The sequence below is a fragment of the Xiphias gladius genome, chromosome 10, assembly GCF_016859285.1.
Source record: "Xiphias gladius isolate SHS-SW01 ecotype Sanya breed wild chromosome 10, ASM1685928v1, whole genome shotgun sequence".
Lineage (NCBI taxonomy): Eukaryota > Metazoa > Chordata > Actinopteri > Istiophoriformes > Xiphiidae > Xiphias > Xiphias gladius.
The window spans coordinates 24,330,957-24,354,938 of NC_053409.1; the positions used below are offsets into that span (position 1 = coordinate 24,330,957).

The 23,982-nt window shown below is 41.7% G+C and overlaps 1 protein-coding gene across 1 annotated transcript; it reads left to right on the forward strand.

Moving 5' to 3' along the window:
- The first annotated feature begins 566 nt into the window (after positions 1–566).
- On the forward strand, positions 567–23,602 carry trmt61a (tRNA methyltransferase 61A). The gene is made up of 4 exons (XM_040136996.1): positions 567–788; positions 3,314–3,659; positions 13,800–14,066; positions 22,978–23,602. The coding sequence occupies exons 2-4, from the start codon at positions 3,329–3,331 to the stop codon at positions 23,289–23,291; spliced, it is 912 nt and encodes a 303-aa protein (XP_039992930.1). The 5' UTR covers positions 567–788; positions 3,314–3,328; the 3' UTR covers positions 23,292–23,602.
- Positions 23,603–23,982: the final 380 nt, after the last annotated feature.

Consider the following 23,982-nt stretch of genomic DNA (forward strand, 5'->3'; position numbering starts at 1 on the left):
GTAAACTTACAGTGAACTTTCAGCCTTTTATTGCAATCTTTTTCACTTCAGCTCAATGGGGAAACACAAAGCGGGAACATTATACTTTAAAGATGGTAACCTTGGAAGGTATTCACTGAATTTGTCTAGCTCAAACTGCTGAAGCCTCATATGAGCTACAGATAAACCTCTGAATACATTTTTGCACAAAACAAGGCCTATGAATTTTGTCCGCCATCTCTGACAATGAAAAGCGCATTTAGGACCAGTATGAACAGAAGGAATGATTATAGGACGCAAACCCCGTTTTAGTGTTCACGGCCACCTCACTCTTGTTTTCAGAGAGATATGAAAATAATGAATCTGTCGTTTAACTCCAGGTACTGAGAATTGTGGATAATTTTTTCAGTTTTTACAATTGAAACATTGTGTAATATTCATTTACAAACGAAGGCACTTTCTCTTATTATCTTTCAGTAACTGCAAAAAAAATAATAAATATATATATATATATGTATATAAATATATATATGGAGGCTGCAGTGAATCGCAGATCTGCTAATCATCTGCACGGCCTCTCTTGAATCGACTTTGTGTGCGGAGGGAGATTACCGATTCGCGACCCGGTTCGCCATCCGGTGTCGTCCATTCAACTTCCCCTGAAAACAACACCACGTGTGTGGGGGATGAATGGGTAGCTGTCAGTGCTGTCCACATGCAAATATAACCGTACTGAGAGCAGAAATTGCCGTTTACTGACCACATTTTGTGCTCGCATCAAACTCCAAAGGACACCACTCCTGGAGACGGTACGTCGGGAGTCGCCAACGATTATTTTACCTAGCAAGCGAGTTAAACGGTAACGCTAGCAAACGTTAGCATGTTAGCTAGTCAACAAGTCGAACCAGCGTTAGCACAAAATTATTTAAAACTGTCTAGTAAAGTAACGTAGGTTACCTGCTTTTTGTACTGTGACCTTTTGTATATTTGGGGTTATAAATTCTGTTCATAATTTCAAAACTGCATTGTAAATTATACCCAAAAACGTAACACTAGCTGGCTAGGTTAACTAACCGTTCGCAACAAGGGTGAATCGGCCAGTTAACCTCAGCGTCAGTTAGGATGATGTCGTTAAATTAGGTGGTTAACGTTACAAAAGCCCTAATTCAGGTGTTGTGTCGAAGCCTGTTTTCTCGCTAGTCTCCGATCTCTTCTACGGCCAAATTAAACTAAGCTTAGAAGCCCTAGTCCGAATCACGGGGGGCAACGATACGGGAAACTAACGTTATCTGAAGTGGAAACAGACCTCGACCACAAAAACCCAGATTTTCTCCAGTAAACATCGGGAATGTAACATCAGCTGAAACAGCGGTGGCATTAATTCATCTCAACTCACATCCTCTCTATGTTGTCTGACATGTTTTGGCCCGTTTTCTTTGGTGAGGCAGCAAAACGAATCCGCCTTCTCTGTCCGGGGTTTTGGCAGCGGAGTGAAAACGACCGTTGGGGGTTTTTTTTCCTCCGGTTTTGGGGCAGGATTCGAAAAATAACGGCCGGTGCGCGTGGCACTTCAAAATCAAAGCGGTTCCACCGTGGCTGCAGAGCCGTCACCACGGCAACGAGCCTCGGACAACGCGGTGACCTTAGGTCCGCCATGTTACAGGCACGTTAAAGCCCCCCAACGCTCCTACATAAGTGCAGGAGCCGCATATTGAAAGAGGTGTCATTGTAGGTCATTTGGTGTCTCTGTTTGGCAGTTTTGTCTCTTTGCGGTTGTTTTCTGTCTGTCTGTGGTAGTTTTGCGTGTCTTTGAGGTCGTTGCACGTCTCTTTGTGGGCGCTGTCTGTTTTTGCGTCTCTTTGTGGTCATTTTGCATCTTTGTGTAGTCGTTTTGTGTCTCTTTGTAGTCATGTGTGTCTCTGTGGTTAGTGTACATCTCTTTGTGGATGCTCTATGTTTTTGTGTCTCTTTGTGGTTGTTTTCTGTCTGTCTGTGGTAGTTTTGCGTGTCTTTGAGGTCGTTGAACGTCTCTTTGTGGGCGCTGTCTGTTTTTGCGTCTCTTTGTGGTCATTTTGCATCTTTGTGTAGTCGTTTTGTGTCTCTTTGTAGTCATGTGTGTCTCTGTGGTTAGTGTACATCTCTTTGTGGGTGCTCTATGTTTTTGTGTCTCTTTGTAGTCATTTTGTGTCTCTTTGTGGTTGTTTTCTGTCAGTTCGTTGGAGTTTTGTGTGTCTGTCGTCATTTTGCATCTTTGTTTGCCATTTTTCTGTCCCTTTTATGGTCATTTTGAGTCTCACTGTAGTTGATTGACTTCCGAACAAGAAACGTTAAAAGTCACTTCAAACAGAGGCCCCAGCCCAGGGGCCCGAGGGGCCAGGGCTTCCCAATCGTAATCATGACTTGGAAATTTACATTAATGCTATTTACAAGTTTGAAACTTACTTACTAATTGCAAAGACTCTGACATGACATGAACATAAGCATAAGAACATGGCATAAGCAAGCAACCCCTGAATCCCCAACTTAACTGTCCATGGTCCAGTTACATTGTGGGTAATGTAGGCACCAAGTTTTGAAAAGGAACAAGAATGCATGGAATAAAAAAAACAACATATCTGGTTCTACTGCATTCATTTTGATCCTTTTTTTAAAAACTGTCCTTCGTTAGTCTGACAGTGTTATAGGAGAGCAATGCTGAATATGTCGAATACTATTATTATTATCTTTTAATTTTGCAATTAACAACTCCCCCATAACCAAAGACGAATCTGTGCTACTTACAAGTATTACCTACGTAGACAAGTTGTGATGTGGTTAAAAGCTACAAAAGAAGTTTCATTTTATGATTAATCTGCCAATTATTTTACCAAGATGGCTTCTTGAAATGTGTTGTTTTGTCTGACTAACAGATACTTAGTTTTGGTGACAGAAAACAGAGAAAAGCATAAGATCCTCGCATTGGAGAAGCTGGAGCCAGAGAACGATTGAGGTTTTGATTGATAAATTATTTAAACGATTAATTGAGGGTCAAAATGGTTGCAGACAAATCCTTTCAGGGTGATATAGTTTATGCTTCTGCTGTTGCATTAGGATAAGGTAAAGATGTCCGTGTTCTTTACTTTTATGATCGAAAAGACTGTTCCAGGGATGTATGTTTAAAATATCAGAATGAGAAAAAAGCCCTAAAAGAACCAAAGACCTAAAGTATACTGTCAAGAAGATAGTACTTGCGTATTTTAAGCACACTGTTTGTTGATAAATATCGTTCCGTGATGACTTGTGATTGGTTTATAAACTAAGTAAACCGAGTTCATCTTTTACCGCCCTGTTGCAGTGCGACGTGTTCACCATGAGTTTTGTGGAGTATTCAGACTTCGTTCAGGACGGGGACGTTGCCATCATCTACCTGGGCCACGAATCCACGATGCCCGTAAAGGTGCAGAAGGGCGCTCAAACACAAACCCGCTATGGAGTTATTCGCCACTCGACGGATCTGATTGGTCAGCGTTACGGGTCGAAGGTCACCTGCAGCAAAGGCGGGTGGGTCCACGTGCTTCACCCCACGCCTGAGCTGTGGACGGTCTCCCTGCCACACCGCACACAAATCCTCTACACCACAGACATCGCCACCATCACCATGATGCTGGAGCTGAAGCCGGGATCCATCGTCTGCGAGTCAGGTGGGGGTGGATTCATGTACAATACATCGTGTCAGATGTATTGCTAAAGGTGTTTAGAAAGCGAGGTTTTCGTTGTGGATTTTACAGAACAATTACACATCACACAAATGCAGATTAAATGAAGAGAAAAATATGACAGAGTTTGGTGCAGAAACGTAATGTTTCAGCAACAATTATGACAAGCTACAGCTAGTGAGCTACATTTCTAACGCTGAGTTTGAATGTTAAACAACCTGCGGCTGACGTGTCTGCCAACACAGAAGTAATACATTCCACAATGATAACCAATTCATTATACACAGATAGTCGCAGGGTAGTTACTGCTAGGAATGTATGGTTTCAGAGGACAGAATAGTTCCCGAGCCGCCATTAGTAGTCAGCAATCTAGCCAATAACCACCAACCTCTCTCTTATGCATTCAACGTGCACATTCTGTAAGTCCGTATTTGAATTTGTGCAGAAAAGGCATAGCCTTACACAAACAAATGCGTTTTACATACAAAGAGGCTTTCGCAAAATACATCACAACACGTCACAACAAAATCGCCGCTTCATAAAGGACACAAAGTACGCCATGTTTTGAAACAGACTTCTTTATTTTTAAACTATGATGTGACTCATAAGTGTACACTGAATAATATCCTCTCAAGTGTAAGCTTCAGTCCCCTGTCAGTGTCTACACAGGATGCGTTAAGGTCCCCCACGTTTCAGCAGCACTCGGAGCCCCACACACACAGTCAAAATAGACTTGAAGCATAAAAATATACATTGGGTTGTGCACGTAAGCACGAATGAAACGTAAACCGTTACGCGGCTTGTGTGGACAGCTGTGTTGATTACAAGGTCAGCATATCTGTTTTGTCCGACACGTTTGAAATGGACAACTTAAAATCGAAGCTGAAACGTCTCCTGTGTTGACAGATATTACGATACGGCGCTGATTAATTCTCAGTATCAATGTCATTTCCCTCCATGATCCATGTTAGTGGCTCGAAATACTTGGAATAAATTTGAACTTCACTGCTGTAGTTCATTATCTGGTTTTGATTTGTTTCATTACCCAACACCAGCGTTTCATGTGAAGGATTTTTACGATGACCGCGTTTCGAGGTGGGGCATGGAAACGTTCTTTTCTCTTGCAGCCTATATTTTATGAATTAGTAAGGCTTCAAATCATTTCCCCAGCAGTCTGGACACATGCCTGATTTTAATCTCCCTGTTCACACTTTTGAGTCTCCAGATGTTGTGACACACGGAACCTCAGCTGTTTATATTCAACATCGTGGGATAGCTACAGATGTGCCTAAGAAGATTATGTAATACTGTGTTGTCTGTTTATTGACATTGTCGCTTTTTGTCCTCCCTCTAATTTTCCCCTGTCATTTCCTCCGATCTCTGTTTCGCCTTCAGCACCATCTTCCATTTCCATTCGTTTAATTGCAATCAACCAGAGTGTGTCGGTTTCGTACTTTCTCCCAGTCTGAGGGTAGTGAGGGGGATGGGAGGGGATGTGTGTGTGTGTGTGTGTGTGTGTGTGTGTGTGTGTGTGTGTGTGTGTGTGTGTGTGTGCGCGCGCGCGGTGCAGTGCTTCATCATGTTTTACTGCTGGCAGCCCTGCACATGTCACGTTATTGATCATGCTCAGTGAAAAGTGTGTGTGTGTGTGTGTGTGTGTGTGTGTGTGCGTGTGTGTGTGTCTGTGTGTGTCTGTGTGTGTCTGTGTGTGTCTGTGTGTGTCTGTGTGTGTGAGTTGAGATTGGAGAGGTCGCTTGGGTGATGAATGAGCTTAGTAAGGAGATCTGTCTAGTCAGCACACACACATCAGCAATATGGAGATGGATGCATTATCTGCATTGGTATCATGCTACTCAGGTACTTTATTTATTTATATTTGACAGCCTGTGTGTATATACATGCGTTAGAATAAAACCACCACTCTGGAAGTCTTTATCACATCTAAATCCAGAGGAATAGTGGTTTGAAGAGCAGATAAAAACGCTTGGTTTATTAAATTACTTCTTGAATGTAGCATTTTATTAGCTGCTCATAACAACACTCGAGTATCATTATGTGTGGATGAGGTGCTAATTAGCGTTTTAACGGCACCATGCTGACTCATAATGTTCAGCCTGATGGTCTATAACCAGTATGTGCTGTCTCGTCGAGGGGGAGACGTTTTGTCAGTCAGCTGTATAAACATGCAGAGATTAGAGGCGATAACTTTGTCGGCACTTCTCACTCGACCTACATGCCGAGCCTGCTGAAGGAGCATTTGGTCGTTCAGTGGAGTCACCTTGGAGGCAGGTCGTTTTGGATATCACTCCGGCTGGTTGATTGTTTGCCCTTAATTATGGACTGTACGTTTTTATTTTTTCACACCTGTATCAGTGTTTCACATCAAATGGTTTCCAATGCAAGTACACTCAGCAAATATTCACTGCAACTCAAGGTCTGTTCATGTCGATGACCTCCATAACAGAAAGAGGAACTTGTAAGTGCTCTCTAAATGCTGACGATTTAAAATTTTTACTGAGGAACAACACATGAAAAAACACCATGGCAGGATACAAGATTTTACAAATGCAATCTTGTATCAAAACTATCGTAACTGCACACTGAAAAGCAAAAGGAATATATGCCTGTTTTTTTTTTTTTTTCTCTCTTGTTTGGGCTAACCACTCGGTCCCTGTAGCTCCGCCGGCTACTAGTCCTGAACTAGACCAGAGCCTGGCACTGCTTTGTCTTCTGCTGTCCACAGTAACTGTAATGACAGTGCTGTTAGAGGCCAGTGAGGAGTGATGCTTTGCAACGCGTTAGGGCTTCATTACTGAATTTTTGGATGCACGCTTCTTGTTTCTTTCACTGTGTTGAAATTTGAAGCGTCCACATCAACGAGGAAGATCGCATCAGACGACTCGGAACTTTCTGTTTCGGACAGAGCCCTTGGAACAAAAAAACATAAATAAATTAACCATATGACATGGTAGATAGGATGCAAGCGATGGCATTGAAAGTTCAGCTCATCACAAGCTGCACCAGGTGGCTTAGTGGAAAATTTCCGGGTTCAGTTCCCAATAATGATACCTCTGGCTTACTCATGCGATTCAGTGAACACAGTTGTGGTGTTCGTTGTTGGGAAGCCAGTGAGGGATGTGCAAACACACACAATTTAATTTAATTTAACCTGCTACCAGACACCCCCATTTTTTCCCACTAGCCTGAATATAATGTACCCAAAATAAAAAGGTTACTGTTCTTCAACCTTTTTGATTACAGTCATGTCTCCTATGAAAGGTAACTCTTTAAATTTTACAACCAAAAAGTCAGAGTAAGTACGAGATACTGAACCAAATTTACAAATGTAAGAGTTTTGTTTCTGTTTTTTTGAATTTATATTTAATTAATTTATTTTTATTTTTTTTATTTTAAAAGGGAATATGAGGCCTGTAGTAGGACATTTTTGTTTGGAAAACACTTAGGAGCCATGGCCAGAAGTCTGAACCAGTTCTGTGTTGGCAGCCGGTGCAGTGATATGGAGATCATAAAATGTTTTGCACAGATAGAATCAGGAGACTTGGAGCTTTTAAACAATGTGTAATTTGTCAAGGTTGTGTGAAGACTGAGTCCGGTACATACTGAAACACACCTAAAGTAGTAAAGTGTCCCACAGATGGAACAGTGTGTTTTAAAAGGTAAAAGAATACCCCCACTCTGTCAGTTTGTCTTTTAAGTACAAATACCAAAACATTGGCTGTTTACAGCTTCTAAGATCCATCTCATGACGGTCCAAGTGCTGTTGCAGAAGTGTTTCCACACTGACAAAAATAAAATCTTGTGGTACACACTAGACGCATGCGATTCTTGGGGCATAAAAAATAGCATTTGGCAGTTTAAGTACAAAAATATGTGTATCGGGTCTCTTTATCATCGGCCTTCGAAAACCCACATTGGTCAGACATTATTAATGGCAACTAAGAGCCGATCCCTTCATCTAAAAGAACAGCTACAGCTGCCTACAGCCTCTTCACAACAACATTTATGTGTAGAATACTTTACTAAAGTCTACAGAGACCAAACTGGGTTGATGATGGGAAGAATTACTCCCTAACTTTCTAAATTGCCTGCTGGGAAATTCTTTGACCTCTGTCCTGGTTTTACTTCTCGTCCAGCCAGCCGCCATGCTGTATTTGATACAGATGGAGAACAGAAAGCAGGGATGACATACAGTTAAGCTAGCAGTCAGATACACACTCAGCCTCCCCTCCCCCACCGTGTCTTCATCCTCTTGTATCATTGCTTCCTCTCGTACAGTAGTTCCCCTCTGAGTTGACGTCTTCTTGTTCTTGCACCAGATTAGAGATGTTGATATGAGTCACAGGTTGCCTTGACCATTTGCATCAAAGCTCTCAGTGCAGGGTAATTCATCACTATTTGAGTAATAGGCTGCTCCTCAGTACACCTACAAAACAAACTGCAGAGGAAAGATACAGACAACCCCGTGAGTTTTAAAACTGTAAAACCGTATCCATAATAAAGAGGTGACTGTCACTGACTGTGGCCACCACTTCCTTAAAACCAGCACTAATTCTGAAACTTCCCCTCCGGATGCCAGACTACCAGTTCACCTCTCCTTGGCATCCTGAAGTATTAATGGTTTATATCAGATGCATTGCAAATACCACAATAATGAGTATCAGCCAATACTGACACAATGCTGATTTTTAGCCAAACTAGTAGTGTGACCCTGAGGATTCTCCAGAGAATTAATCCTAATGACTTTCATGATCCCCTGACCTTTCATCTAGCGCCATTATGAGGTCAAAATATGAATTGTGTTGCGCGTTTAGTGGCGTACTGGTTAACGCGCATAGCGACGTTGAACATTTCCCTTTTGGGGACCTTTGTTGCGTGTCGTACCCCTCTTGTCTCTGCCCTTGTTCCCTGTCTGTCTCTGGACTGTCAACTAACAAATTAAGGCAAAAATACCACAAAAAAAAAAAAGTATTTTGTCTGATACTTTGTCCAATACAACTTGAGGCACGGAGGGAAAATGAACAATAATCTTTTCATCTAAGTTCCGGCAAAGTGCAAGTACCTTTGCTTCAACTGCAATGATTATAGCTTTATAAAAATCATGTTTTGCTAGGGTATCAGAAATTATACCATAGCAGTGTGTCAGCAGCAGGTTCAGTGCAGTCATAGATTATAGCACCTGAAGCTGTATTACCACTCCTCCCTCTCAGTGCTAAAATGCATTTACTGGGCACATTTTGGGGCTAAAAATACAAGCTAAATTTATTTTATTCCATTTCAGTCATTTTCAGTGATCACCTGACTTTTCCTCTAGCGCCACCAGCAGGACGACATTTGTAGTTTTGAGTGAAGGGTCTCGACAACTGTTGGTTGGATTACCACGAAATTGGGTTCCAGACAGTCATACTTTTCATTAGGTCACACTGAGTAGTAGCCTCACAGAGCTGTTCCCTCTTCAGTAGTTACGAAGCTGTTAATAAACATAGAAATACACTTAGCCAAAATAGCTATCCATAAGCAGGCTGCATCAAAAGACAGATGTTAAATTCCAGCAACGAGTCACAACATGAACATGACTCAGAGTTGCAAATGAGCTGCTCTGACTGAGAACCTCACAATTTTAATTTCTGTTTTCTGGTTTCGTTGCTGTGTAGCAGGATTGTTTTGTGCTTCGTCATTGCTTCCAGCGGTTTTTTTTCTTTTTGTTTCCAGCACTTGTGTTCTCTGTATTTTTATCATATTCCGTTTCAGGATCATTAAGTTTAACACTGATGCCCTTTTTCCTTTTTGTAGTGTAAAATACCTCCACATAGCTGACACTTGAGGCCTGTGTCCCTCCTTCTCTTTTATGTTTCATATCAGATTGTAACTTCTGTTTTTTCCCCATACATTCTTGGCTTGTATCTGACTAATAACCAGTAGTGAGTGTCATATAAGCACATCCCCAACCTGAAGTAAACTGCAGCTTGGAAATTAGTGCAGACCGATGATAAGCAGTCCTGGGTTATCTGACAATCCTTGTTTGACCGTAGGACCGACTGTTTTTTCTCTGCCCAAATGTAATAATGAAGTCTCTCTGTTACAATCGCACTTGCAACTTAAAACGCCTCATCCCTTTCACCAAATTCATGCTTTCCCAGATTGAACCATTTGGGTGGAAAATGCACTTTGTCTGCTCCGATGCTACTGCTGATGAATAACAGTGCCAATTTTAGAAGATCGGTTATAAAACCTGTGCCCTGTTGATGTTGGCATGATTTTGCACAACACTGCTGGTGTTGAGTGTAGATCTGGTGGACCGGGCTGTCTTCCATCCTTCACACCATGATAACCAGGATGGAAACTGAACCCGTCAGCACCCTGAAATGAAGCCTGAGGTCCAGAGTCGATTCTGTGCCGATTGATTGTCTCTCTGTGCGGGTCGAGTTTAGACAGTGTTGGCGCCCATCACTCAGACAGACCTCTGCTGGAGCCACACAGCCATTTCCTCTCACCAGTAAACTCTACAGATGACAATCGATCTGTGAGAGTGTTTGTGTGGCTCTGACATAGTCAAATTCAGGCTGTATAACAGTACTACAATGTGAGGCTGCAGTTTATGGTATAGTTATGTTGGATTATATGGCCACTTAGTTATCCCGTTGCTGTGGAGCCACATTGAGGCGAAACGTCATCAAATTAGTTGATTAGTGCTGAAACAAACGGTTGATAAATCAGCAGCTATTTTGATGATAGATTGATCATTTAAACCATTCAACAAGCGAAAACCCAATCACTCTCTGGTTCTAGCTTCTCAATTGTAAATTTAATATATTTGGGTTTTTTGAGAATTGATCAGATAGAATAAAACATTTCAAGACATCACCTTGGATTCTGGAAAACTGTGGTGGGCATTTCCTACCATTCCCTGACATTTTATAGACTAAACGATTAAGTGAATAATCAATAGTAATTGACAGATCTGTCTGTGATTGACAGATGAATCTGTAATGAAACTAGTCCTTAGTTGCATCTTTATACACGGTGTGTAATTCAGTTTCTAACTGCACAATGCATTCAAGAACTATGGCAGTTCATGTAAATTAGGCTACACTGACACTTTTGGCGGTCAGTTATAGGAAAACGGTATGGAATATAGAAAATAAATAAAATAACATTTTTTTCTTTGTTTTTTTTTTTTTAATCCGAATATTTAATGTACCAAGTTTTGTGAAGATTGATGAGTGACGAAAAACGCAGAATTGAGAGATGTGTTCAAATTGCTTGTTTTATAAGACCAGCGGTACAAAAACGTCATTAGTGATGAAGAAAAGCATCAAGTCCTCATATTTTATAAGATGAAACCAGAGAATGTTATATATTAGCTCCAAAAAAATTATTAAAACGAGTAATCGATCATCAAAATAGTTGCTGATTCGTTTTCAGTTGCTCGATTAATTGACTGATCAATGCAGTTCTAACTTAAAATCAATATTCCACTCTTTGAATAAGTGTGATGTTCATTTTTTACTTGCCAGTTTACTGAAGTTTATAATTAATTGTGAACTTCAAAATGTCTTTTCTAACCTTCCACCAAATTTAAGTGAAATCTGTCAAGTAGTTTTGAAGGAGTTGTGCTAAGTTATACAAATGGGACCAAACACATTGACTACAATCCTATACAACTCCCTCGATGGAGATAATAATGAAGTCCAACACAGCAACACCACAAAGAAAACACAACCTTAGAAACTGCCACAAATATAAATCCGCACCTCCTGACACAGTGTCAAAAAACGGTAGTATTAATTTCAGGACTTTTCTATTGGGTTGCATTGTACATTGTACATTGTTTACATTTTTTTCAGGTCACTGACTGTATATTAACATTATTTCCAGTTACTCAGACAGGCAATTAGCACAGTTAGTCCTTCTCCGATGGACATGATAAGGTTGAAAGGCGTATTTAACAGTGATGGCTCTCTGTCTCCCTCCCTCTCTCTTTTGCTGTGGTTTTATATGGGCAAGTTGTTGTTTATTCCTGAACTTTGTATCTGCGTATTTACATCTGTGTATCCCCATTCCTTTAGTTTACCACAACCATCGAAATGCATTCACGGTTTCCACATTTACTGTTGTCTCCGGTCGCAGACCACCCAGTTCAGCAGTGTGAGGTTTTAGCAAGTCAAAGTACTGCTGTGGGGTAAACATTGCCCTCTTTGTTGCCATGCAAACAAAGGCGGCGGTGACGTAATGCCAGGAGAAGGAGGAGGTACGGAGGATGAGATCTGCTGGCTTCTCGCTGCAACGCTCCATTCCCCCGCCTTAACTGCGAGTCACGTGGCCGGAGTTATTTTTCCTCTTGTAAAATCACGCACGCTCAAATCGCTCTTTCACAAACTGTACATTAGCCGGCATTGTGTACGGCAAGAGGACCAACGGGGCTGCTTCCGGGCGAAGGCGGCCCACTCAGGAGTACAGCATCCACTTACCAGCCAGAGTAGAGTGAAAGGCAGTGGGAAAATATGGGTGTGTGTTGTAGTAACAACTGTGAGCTTTTTGTTATGACTGTGTTAGGATAGAGGAAAGATCTCTGCGTCATTTCTGAGACATAACAGTATAACTTTAGTAGTAACTTTGAGGTTTTCTGAGATTACTTGAATTTATGTCCACACTTTACATGAAAATAACTGAGTATGATTGGACCTTTTCTTAATCTGAAGAAATGAGCCTGGACACAGCAAAAATCTGTGCCCAGGCTGTTCGTGTTCGGAGAAGCCTGCTGGTCAGTTTACATGCAACATGATGTGAAATGACGTCGACAAAAGATCCCAAAATTCATCGGCGTGTCACTGGTACCTTGTCTTTGGGCTTCATGCACTCCATCTTGCACCTACACTACAGTGGCTTGTAGGTGACGTGTATTATTTCATTATAAGTTAAAATTAGATTTTGCAGCAGCTCGAGAACTAGGTCACAGGTAATTTTGTTTTTGGACATGTCTGTGGCAGTAGGAGTTTTGGACGGGTGTTGTTAATACACTCTCACGTATATGTGATGACTGATTGTCCTCAGATGGTTTAAAGAAAATGCACTACTTTAAAATGCTACCTGCAGGATGTAGAGGCACGCCTTCAACTCTCTGTTCTGTCCTTTCTCTTTATTTGATATTTATCGGGTATTTCGGTATGGAGATGGATGGATGTTTACTGGTGTTAATGTTTGTATGAGATAAGTGAATCTTGGAGAATGGTTGGCATGTTGTTTTTATTCAGAAAAGTCAACTAAAATGTTTGAATAATAACTGGCTTTGTCTTTTGTGTAGACCTTTAAGATTTTGATTAAATGACATATTAAATCCTTAAGGCCTACAACTAATGACTATTTTATGTATCAGTTAATCTGTTGATTATTTTCTTGATTAATCGATTCATTGTTTGGTCTTAAAATATCAGAAGATAACAAAAAATGGCCTTCACATTTTCCCAAAGCCCATCGTGGCATATGTTGATGCATATGTCAAATGTTTTGTTTTTTCTTTTTTTGTTTTTGTTTTTGTTTTGTTTTTGGCTGACAAACAGTCCAAAACCCAGAGGTAATCAGTTTATCATCATAGAAGACCACGTAAAGCAGAATATATTCACATCAGAGAAGCTGTAGCCAGAGAATTATAATATTTTTATTCTCAAAAAATGACTCAAATAGATTAATCGATTATCAAAATGGTTGGCGATTAGTGGATACCATTTCACTTTTTGGACACACTTTAAAGCTGTGTTAAGCGATACATTTGGTGTTAATACTGCATCAAGTGACTGCCAAACCCAATGAGAACTGACTGCATATAGTCTGTATAGGATCCTTTCCTCAATTTCAGCAGGCTCTCCACTTAAAGCTCAGAGTCTGAAACAGTCTGTATTTGGCTTAGTTAGGTAGGTAGTCACCACAAATTGTTCAGTTTGTCTTAATCAAACATGCACCAAACTGTTCATCACCTGATCATTTGATAGATTTCAAGCTATGCAAGGACTTTTCCATCATGTTGAGTACGAATTTCAGCCTCCAGGTGTATCTAAGTCCCTGCTGTACTCAGGCTCACTCATCCTCCCTATGGCGTCCCTGTTGCAGGCACAGGTAGCGGCTCTCTATCCCACGCCATCCTTCGCACCATCGCCCCCACGGGCCACCTGCACACGGTGGAGTTTCACCAGCAGCGGGCGGAGAAGGTGGCCGAGGAGTTCAAGGAGCACCGCGTGGATCACCTGGTCACCGTCAGGAACCAGGACGTGTGCAAAGAGGGGTTTGGAGTGACCGGGGTGGCGGACGCTGTGTTCTTGGACATCCCCAGCCCCTGGGAGGCGGTGGGGCATGCCAAGGCTGCCATGAAGAAACATGGTAAGACACACCTGTGTGTGTGTGTGTGTGTGTGTGTGTGTGTGTGTGTGTGTGTGTGTGTGTGTGTGTGTGTGTGTGTGTGTGTGTGTGTGTGTGTTTATGAGAAAGCATTAGTACTCGACTGGCGGGGGTCTTTAAGATCACACTGACACCTCGCCCTTAGAAGGTAGGAAGGGGTATCGTTTTATTTTGTCAATACCTGTAAAGGCAAGACAATTAAAGGCATATTAATTGTTGTTCACCGGTAGAGAAAAGAGAATTGCTGTGTGAGATCTAAGGCAAGGCAAAGCAAGGCAAATAGATTTTGTGTAGCACCTTTAAACAACAAGGCTATTCAAAGTGATTTTGCATAAAACATAAAAGGCATCAAGAGAAGAAACAAGAGGCCAGGCAGAAGACACATTTAAGTAGGATTTAAGCGTAAAATAAAGTACAAGATAAAAATAAGTTAACATAGAGTAAAACAGATCAAACAAAAATTAGTGGTATAATAATTCCCAGATTATATAATAACTTTATTTATATAAAATTATGTCAAAATTCTGCAAAATACCATAAAAATGTGTTGAAAATATAAAATTGTAATGAATTACTGAATAAGGTGGTCACACAGTTTATATAACCAGGCACTATTCATTCAAATGGGGTGTAGCAATTTTAACAAATAATGTCTTAATATTGATTAATAAAGAAAATTTCCGCTTGACACATTATTAGTCACTACTACTATTTCATCACCAGTGAAATGTTACTCCCAGTTTATCAGCATTTTCACATTGTCAGCCCATTCTGAGAAACATTTGACTATATTTTTTGCAAAGTTTGTCATCATCCAGCTGTTATTATCACATATAAAACATCCTTAGGATCTTAACCAGGAGAGAGAGTCTAGTGGACCGTGGTACAGAACATCTAAATGTTAAAATTCAGCACATGGCCCTCACATGTCTGACCTGAGTAAGGCCAAAATGTGATCCGTTACTACAAGTTTCCCATTTCAGGCTCAGCACCGGTATTAAATAATGGGCCAACTACCGGGAAAAAGGGATGACTGAAGGTCAGCAGGGTGGTCTGTTGAGTTAATAAAAAAATAAATGCAAGGTATTTGGCTGTATTAGTACATGTATGGCATGGTCCCAGAGGAACGCTCACCACCACCTGATGATGACTTTTCTGTGACTCGTCCTGGCACAGCAGGAACATGACTATGACTGAGCACATTTTAAAATACCAGCCAGTGAACACCCCTCCCGGGCGCGTCGCCTCGCTCTGCACTCCCGGAGCGACCATCGATCCTGGCCAGCGCTGCCATGGCTATCATTAACTTTGTCCTTGTGTGCATGTGTTAGTTCCTGGTCACAGGAGAACAATATGAAGTCTGTCGGTGAGGCAGAGGGCATGTTGGGGTCTCTGTGACAACCAGGACCAGCAGCGTGTCCGGGCAGGTTGGCAGTCAGAGCGTTTAGAGGTAAAGACGGATTATGTATGTTTCAGGTAAAGCGCATAGCAACAGACCCTTTTGGATTCCAAGCATGCTAAGAGCCGTTTATTTAAGCTCTGGAGCGTTTTTACATTCGGCACGTTTACAATGTTAAAATGCACCAAATAACCACACAGGCTAGAGGTCAGATCCAAATTAAATAATCTAATCAGGTCTGACAGGGTCCTGTTGTATTGCCATGGATCTCAGATCTGGGTGTCAGTTATGTCAAGTAACCGAGTGGATGCAAATAGATTCTCTCTAAGCCTGTGATGTATCATAGTCGTCGTGTCTTTTTGAGGCAGACAGAGAGTGTGAACCGTGAAATGCAGGAAAAATGGCATGTATTGTTGCTCCCTTTGACCACAGTGGCTCAGTAATTGGTGGAGCGTCATGATGCTGCCCCTGTGACTCTTCTCCTTCTAGATGAGTCTGTTTTGGGTCAATCACATGTTTGATCAGATTTTCATCTTTTCAGACCAGTTCTCACTGTCCGCAGGTTTTTCTTCAGTCTGATCCATAATTTTGGGCCTGTTGAGACCTCCGAAGCGGAAAAACTGCGGTGAGAATAGTTGGGCTTAATCCCACCATAGCCAGAAAGAACATAATCAGAATGAACCCGTAAGATGGAAGATGACCTTCCTGCATGCTGAGGTTAACTATTTGCTGCAGAATCACGCCAAAAATGTGTCAAATTATCTTTGGTAAATTAGCTTTTGCTCGGCCTTGCTGTTGCAGTCCAGCCAAAAAGTGAGTGACTCAACACCGTTGAGACGCACAGGGTCAGTGTTTTTTGAGTCTGAAAGCTAATATAGCTAAGTCACATAAATGCAGCACGATTTAAAAAAAAACAAAACCCCAATATGAAAAGGAATGCAGGAGGAGCGAAGATGCTGCTCCGCAACTTTTCCATCCTCCTCCTGTCTGACTCCCATTTATGGTGCCACTGCTACATATTCTTTTCATGAGCTGACCCTAGCATTTACACACACACACACACACACACACACACAGATATACAGACACAGATAAATAGAGTGCAGTCATTGTAGAAGCAGTCCCATGACCATACAGGGTTATGCTGCAGGGAGAGTCCTGGTGAATGTTGCTCCATAAGGAAAGGCTTGATTTACTTCCCACTGCTTGGACTGGATGTTTTCTCCAGAGAGCCGAAGCCGAGCTGAGCAGCGTTGCTCCAAAATTCTTCAACGGCCCAAGAGCAAAAGATTGAAACGTTAACACAATCAACCTGCAGAGAGTCTGAGGTGTTGTGTATCTCATGGTAGGATGATATTTTGAGCTCATACTTTGAGCTCGTGGAGTGTAAAATTCATCCGTTTAGCCACAGACAAAACTCATCACTTTGCTGTTCGTTTTATTCTGCACGTCAGTCTGGACCAGATGTTTTCAAACTGTGCAGAGGCAGAGATGTGAGCCAAACATACTGTGAAGGTAAAAACAACCGGGAGCTAATTGATGTAGTTTGCCCCACTTATCAACACACACAACTAATGGTGGCAGTTAAGGTACTTTAAAACACTTAACATTCAATTGCCATGATTTGCAACAAAAATTTTACTTCTTCCCGGGGTCATAACTCAGTCAAATTTAAACACACAGACACACACACACACACACTATGCACGTACTGTATGTGTGAGTTCAGTTGGACTTGCACTTTCCAAGGATATCATTATCTCAGATGTCAGTTGCAGATAAACATCCGTAAATCTGCTTAGAAATCATAGAAAAAAACTCCTTATAAATGCAGAACATGCTTGAGAATCATCATGGTTTTACGTTTTCTTCGGTATCAAAATAACCCTGTGATAGTTATCTGTGTATCCATGGGTACAGTGCCAAGAGGAGCTGCTAATAGCCAATTTGGCATATTTTAATGGTGTCAATTAGCCAAAATGTAAACTACTATAGGCTAAATAAATCCATGAATCCATTGCACATTATACTTCCTGTTTACATCACCCAAAGCATTATTGGAATGCTATTTCCAAAAGTTAGAGCATGATATCTACCAAATAAAAATAAGACAAAGAATAATGACACTTTGACAAATAATAATATTATGAGCAACAAAATTGGGCTGCAAATAACAGTTATTTTCATTACCGATTAATCTGCAGATAGTTTTTTCGAATAATCTGTTAGTTGTCTGGAACTGTGAAACATCAGAAAACATCAAAAAATGAGCGTAATATTTTCCCAAAGCACAAGTTGATGTTTTCACATAGCTTTTTGTATTCAACCAACAGTCCAAAGCCCAAAAATATTCAGTTTACTGCAGCGCAAGACTGGAAAAAGTCATAAATTCTCACACTGGAGAAGCTGAAACAATAAAATGTTTGTTGCAGATTATTTCCTATCCATCGACTAATGAATTCATTTTCTAATAGTTTTGGCGCTGGTGACAAAATCCATGAATATGACTGCAGATCTTTTCTCAAGCTCAAGAAAGAGTTGCTGAGAGCTGGTTTATTGCAGTGGACAGAGTGGCAGTGAAATATTTCTCTCTCTTTTTTCTTTTCCAAGTTGTAATTCTACTAATGTTTTGGCCTGCGGCCCAGCCCAGTATTCAGCGGTTGTCTGAGTCCTGACAGAGCTAAGCTAACCCCTCCCTCCCTGCCCCCTCAAAGACTTAGGAATCTTATTATGCAAGTTTAAAGCAAACATGTCCCATGAGCACAAACCCCCGATCATCACGGTCAAGAATCATACTGCAGCTCAGTCGTCTAAAGATCCTAGTTGTTGACGTATGGTTGATAGTCGAGGCTATTAATAACTGCTTGAGACGCCCTTTTGTAATCATCAACCCGGCCCCTCCCTGTGCGTTTTTCCTGGTTGCCAGGAGATCGTTGAGTTGTGTTTATGGCCGTCCGGAGGGAGAACACTGGTCCTGCTAGCCGAAGGAACGACTGCTATCTGAAACATCCCCAGAGTTTCCTGTAATGTTTACCAGACACAATGAACAGACTCTGTCTTTATTTCACTGAGTAACTCTGCAGTGCGTGATACATGTTGTTGACTTGTGAATCCAAAGGTTTGATGACCAGCATATCCCATCGGGAACACCATCTGTATTCCATTAATACTGCGGCAGGGAGTGCTTCTTATTCCCCTCTCAGCCGTTATAAAGTGAGATTAAATGTGCACATTGCAGCACAATGTGCCCTCTGGAGGCTCAGTAGGTGGGAAAAAACCCCAAATTACCTGCATGTTGTCAACATTGACCTTTTAAAATACAACAAGGACAGATAAAAGGTTCAAAGAGAGACTCACAAGCGTCAGAGTTTAACGAATCTGGGTATCGGGAACCAAATCCTAAATGGAACTAGCTATCAGAACCGATCCCCATATTAACATAAGCATGCTGCATATATATTGTGTATAGACATGTATACATGCATATACTATACATAACCACCTCCTTCATATATATAAAATAACCTATTACATTAACAATATTTAGTAAAGTACTCTTTGCTCTCCTTACACCATTGTGTTCTAGTTTACGATTTAAACAGTATGTATATTTGACATCGTATGTCATTGCTTTGTGCTGCTTTTCATATATATTTATGCACAGTATGCGTATTTTTTCACCTACTGTTATGAACATAAGTGTTATACTTTTATTTTTAAAAACAGATACCGTTTAAAAAATCAGAGTCAAATTCCTTGTAGGTCTACACATACTTGGCCAATGAAGCTGATTCTGATTATTTATATAGGTTTACTCTTGTATATGATATCTATATACCATAATTGAGTAATAAGAGAAACAAAAAGAAACACAACAAAGCTTTGAAAACTTCTAGAAGTTCATATTTGACGTGCGGTTTACCTAAACTCAATAAGTGGACAGTATGGAGATGTCTCAGTCGCATATTTGAGTCGTCCGTCGCAATGGGCATTGGCAGCTGTCTGCACAGGCTGCGAAACTGTGACCAAAGCGTATTTTTTACACTTACACTTCCTTGCGTTTTACACACATAACTACAATGATTACGTGTTGGTCTCTGAGCACTGCCAAAACACAGGCACAGATGGAGGACCGAAGCTTTTTTGCTAATGTGCTGCTTTCACTGCAAAGCCTCTGTAGACACAGTGTAAGCCGGAGTTCAAACCAAAAACAACAACGCATTGGGGTTGCAACGGTGGGCTGCGCGTTACGATCCAGGATGGCCAGTTTGAAACAATTAAGATAACTGGTCTCGCTGTCTGAGAAAAAACGTTAGTTTGTCCAGCAGTGGAGAACACATTCTCTGGTGCAGCGTTAGCACCGGGGAAAGCCATTGTTACCCAAAACACTCTACAGGCACAGGGCTCTTGAAACGAAACAGACTATGGCCAGAGGTATTTTTTCTTTGCCCCACCAGAGGTGGTTGAAGTTTTGTAAAGCGCTGCAGTGTGTGTTCTGGTGCTCTGCTCTGGCTGATGTTAGTCTGTATGCGATGGGGTTATGAGGTATTCGCACAATACGCCCACTTTGTCTCGTTAAGCTAATTATGAAGTTATTAAATCCAAGATAAGCTTTTATTTTGGTAGATGAATCACAAGATTACTCTACTATTTGCGTGCTGTACGCCGCCCAGGCGCTGAACTTGGCCCTCGCCGTTGAGTCCCGCCTTTTACGTTCCATCAACGTAAAGTTATGAACTGATGTTGCTACAAAAAATGATCTCTGGCATCTGCATCGCCAGAGTGGCCTCATTCAAATGAATGAGGGGGGGGGCTGCATTTTTTTTCGTGTCTGAAAATGGCCCAAAGGTTTGAATTGTGAACATAAAATTCTCTTTGAACGTTTGATGTTATGGTGCAGAGGCTTGCAGAGAAACAGATGTACACACCTCCCAGATTTTAACAACAATATGTGAACCAACCTGAGTGGTTCATCCGGCTCCTCTTTTAAACCAAGTTTGAAACAGAAAAGAAAAACAAGTAAAACTTTTACTCAAAATCTGTACAAGCGTTAAGAAAGACAGCCAGACATGCATACGCGCTCATTTAGCACTCAGTTCGTTTCGTTGCACCTAATCCCGTCCCCCCCTCCAAGCTGCACTGCTCAGAGTCAGGTTCCTCAGTCTTCAGGTCAGCCGGTGAAAGTTTTCTTGGCTCGTTGTGTCCTCCCGCAGCGATCACTGCAGGGTTTCATTTAGAGATGAGAGGCTGCGGCCGGTGGGTGATCTCTGTTTATTAGAGCGCCGTCTCGTCCCCCCGATGATCCACAAACTTTCAGCCTGGAGCCCAGCAGGTCACAGGACTGCTTTGTTAGGGAAAGAATATGCGTTGAAAGTGCTTTTAGGTGTAAGAAAAACAAAGTATTAATAGAAGTTGTAGTATCCCGGGTTTCCCTAGAGTAAGACTAAATTTCTCCTTCTATCCATATTAAGTTTAGAAATCTGATATAGAAAAAACAGTCATGGACAGAGACAAATAGTCTTTGTCCAAGACTATTTTTTTAAGAATAACTATTTCAGACACCACACAGAGAAAACACTGAAAATATACACCCTCTGTACTCCTTTTTGAGACGTGATACCTTGAGGAAGATTTGATTTGGCCCAAAAGCGTGGCCATGAGTGTCTCGGCCAGAAAACCCACGCAAGGATGCTAAAGTGTGTAATCTTTTGCAGTATCCCTCTTCGTAAACCTTCTATTTCGATGTGAATGTGACATCAGATCAGCTTCTTCTGTTACCAGGAGGTTGGCATAAAGTCAACAGAGATCCCGGGTTAAGTGGATCTGCAATGATCTCATCTCGATCCTTAAGAGCATCTCTGAGGGTGAATTACAGCCGCTAGCGACTCTCCTCTCCCCTTCCTGGTGCTGTATCTTGGTGGGGTAATAAACTCCTTCAGGCAGTAAGAGTCTTTCATTTGTTATTAATTCATCAGTAAGCACTCTGGTATTTTCCCAGACTTTCATATAACCCAGTGTAACTTTCATCCTGTTTTTTGGCCACTCTACCAAATCAACTTGTTTGAGCTTTTTTATACTATGAGATAGGTGCCAAAAATATCAACCATGTTTGATTAAAAAATAAACGCGGGGTTGACTACGCCCAATAATGGACTCGCATATGGCCAACACTCATCTGGGAACGTTAAAGTTTGTCTTTTGAGGCGACGACTTTTTTTTTCAGCTCAGTGAATCATAGTCATGAATTCAGATATTTAAGACCACGTGACCAGTTACCAAAATCTTTACCAAAAGCCCCATGTCTGTCGGGTTGGGACTGGGCTGATATTGCGTAGCCTGAACTGGGCCCTTTACCTTGGTAGCTTCGTAGCTGCTTGGAAATTTTTAAAATCGTTCACAATGTGTAACTAAAATTTAACAAACTGCATGGCCCCCAAATCTAAGCCTTTTGTGTCTTCATCCGAGCAACACAGATAGAAAAAAAACGCTCACGGGGAGGAGAAAGTGCATTCTTCAGGCTCTCTTATCCAGAGTAACAATAAAGTGTTTATTTCGTCAGGCATAAAAAGGTATTTTCATTTTCTTTTACATAATGTTTGTATACAAGAGAGTATTTTAGTACAGCTAAAAATATACAGAGACAACCAAGAAAAGGTCTAATTAGGCAACATAAGTGAAAGCACCTGTATGGGTAGACTATGGGGATAAGATTTCAGTCGTGGTTGATTTTCCAGCACCTTTAGTTACCGGGGTAACAGCAAGCGTGGTTTAAATACTACAGCAAACGCTTGATGAGCGACTACAACAGAAGAGCGCTTAGTGCATCCGATTATAGTGCAGCCAAACAAACTCCTCCAGTAGTTTCTTTCACACAAAAGTGAGATTCAGCGAAGTTGGTCGCCTTGCTGAAGAGGTGAGAGGCCACCGGCAGTTCTCCGTCTAACAGCTCCCTGTGGCTGCTCCGCGCTCTTCCGTCACACCCTGCCATATCTAAAACTCATCCGCCGTCAGATAGTGCCAAAAAAAAATGACTGTTGTCTCAGCAAGAGCCACCACGTGTTTCACCGCATGAACGCTTTTAATGTGAAGCGTCGTTGGGTTAGCATTAGCGGTAATTTTAAGACAGCTCTGACGCGGCGTGGAGAGAGCAAACAGTGAACCGTCACGCTGGCGTCAGTGAGATAAAACCACGCTGGATCACTTGCACCGTCGCGCTCCTGTGAATCTCTCATTCCAAGCTGGGCGCTCCGAATGAAGTGCATGAATGGCGGACTCCACCTCAGCCAATAGAAAACTAAGCAATTAGAGGTAATTACAGAATATAAATACATTGAACAGCTATTGCTTAAAAAGTATCAAAGTATCATATAATTTAGTCCTAATTTGAAGTTGTGTTTCTCATCACGTCGACCTTGACTGGCCCAAATGAAGGCGCTCGTCATAATGATTTTATGGTCGTGTTCTCTCTCTCTCTCTCTCTCTCTCTCTCTTCAGGGGGTCGGGTGTGTTCGTTCTCTCCATGCATAGAGCAGGTTCAGAGGACGTGCGAGGCTCTGGCAGATAAGGGCTTCAAGGAGATCAGCACCATGGAGATCCTGCTGAGAGTCCACGACGTCCGGACCGTCTCCCTGTCGCTGCCGGACTTCGGCCCGGACCCCTCCGCTCAGACTCAGCCTGACACCAGAGAGGACGCGCCTCCCACCTCTGGACCAAACCATGCCTCCCTCACCCTGAAGACCACCACTCCTCCCAGAGAAATACCGGGTCACACAGGTTACCTCACCTTCGCTACCAAACCAAGAACCTAAAGCTCAGAGCCCAGGCTGATTTGTCCCTAACCTAGTTTATAATCCTTACTCTGTGCCTCGCTCTAGTGTATTTCCCTTGCACATTTATAAGACTGAGATAATCCATCGGGGGTACCAGGTTCCTCCAGGTCCCGGTTGGCACTGCAGCGCCAAGAGGATTTAAAGTTTTGTGTTACACAATTTTGTGCTCCTGGTTTGTTACTTGCATCAGGCCAGAGTGAAAATGATGCCAACAGCCATTTAATTTGAGAGGAATTTACTGGCCTCCCCTTTTATAAAAATTACTTTTAATCCGTGCTTCCATTCATGTGGGGAAGAAATTGCTTTAATTTTTTCCTTTTTTTTTTTTTTTTTTGCACTTTTGTATTCAAGTAAATACAATAAATGTGTTTGAATAAAACAGGTTTTCCTCGCTCTGTCGTACAACAGCATCAACGTGTAGCAGAAAGAAAAAAACCTGCAAATGAAAGGCCAAAGGTATAATCCCCTCATCAGCTAGTATGACCTGTTAAAGTGCAAGACATTGATCACCTCCCACATCAAACGTGGATGAGAGCGTAGCGGAAAACTACAAAATACAACACGATACCTTTTAATTACGTGATCAAGTTTCATTTACTAACCCTTATTTCCTGTCAGTATGAAAACAAATTGAACCCAGTAGCAACCCGAGGTGCTTCACTCACAGGCA

Coding starts and splice junctions, on each gene's coding strand:
- trmt61a (XM_040136996.1), top strand. CDS start 3,329: ATGAGTTTTGTGGAGTATTCAGACTTCGTTCAGGACGGGGACGTTGCC. Junction 3,660..13,799: donor ATCCATCGTCTGCGAGTCAG/GTGGGGGTGGAT, acceptor TCCCTGTTGCAG/GCACAGGTAGCGGCTCTCTA. Junction 14,067..22,977: donor GGCTGCCATGAAGAAACATG/GTAAGACACACC, acceptor CTCTCTCTTCAG/GGGGTCGGGTGTGTTCGTTC.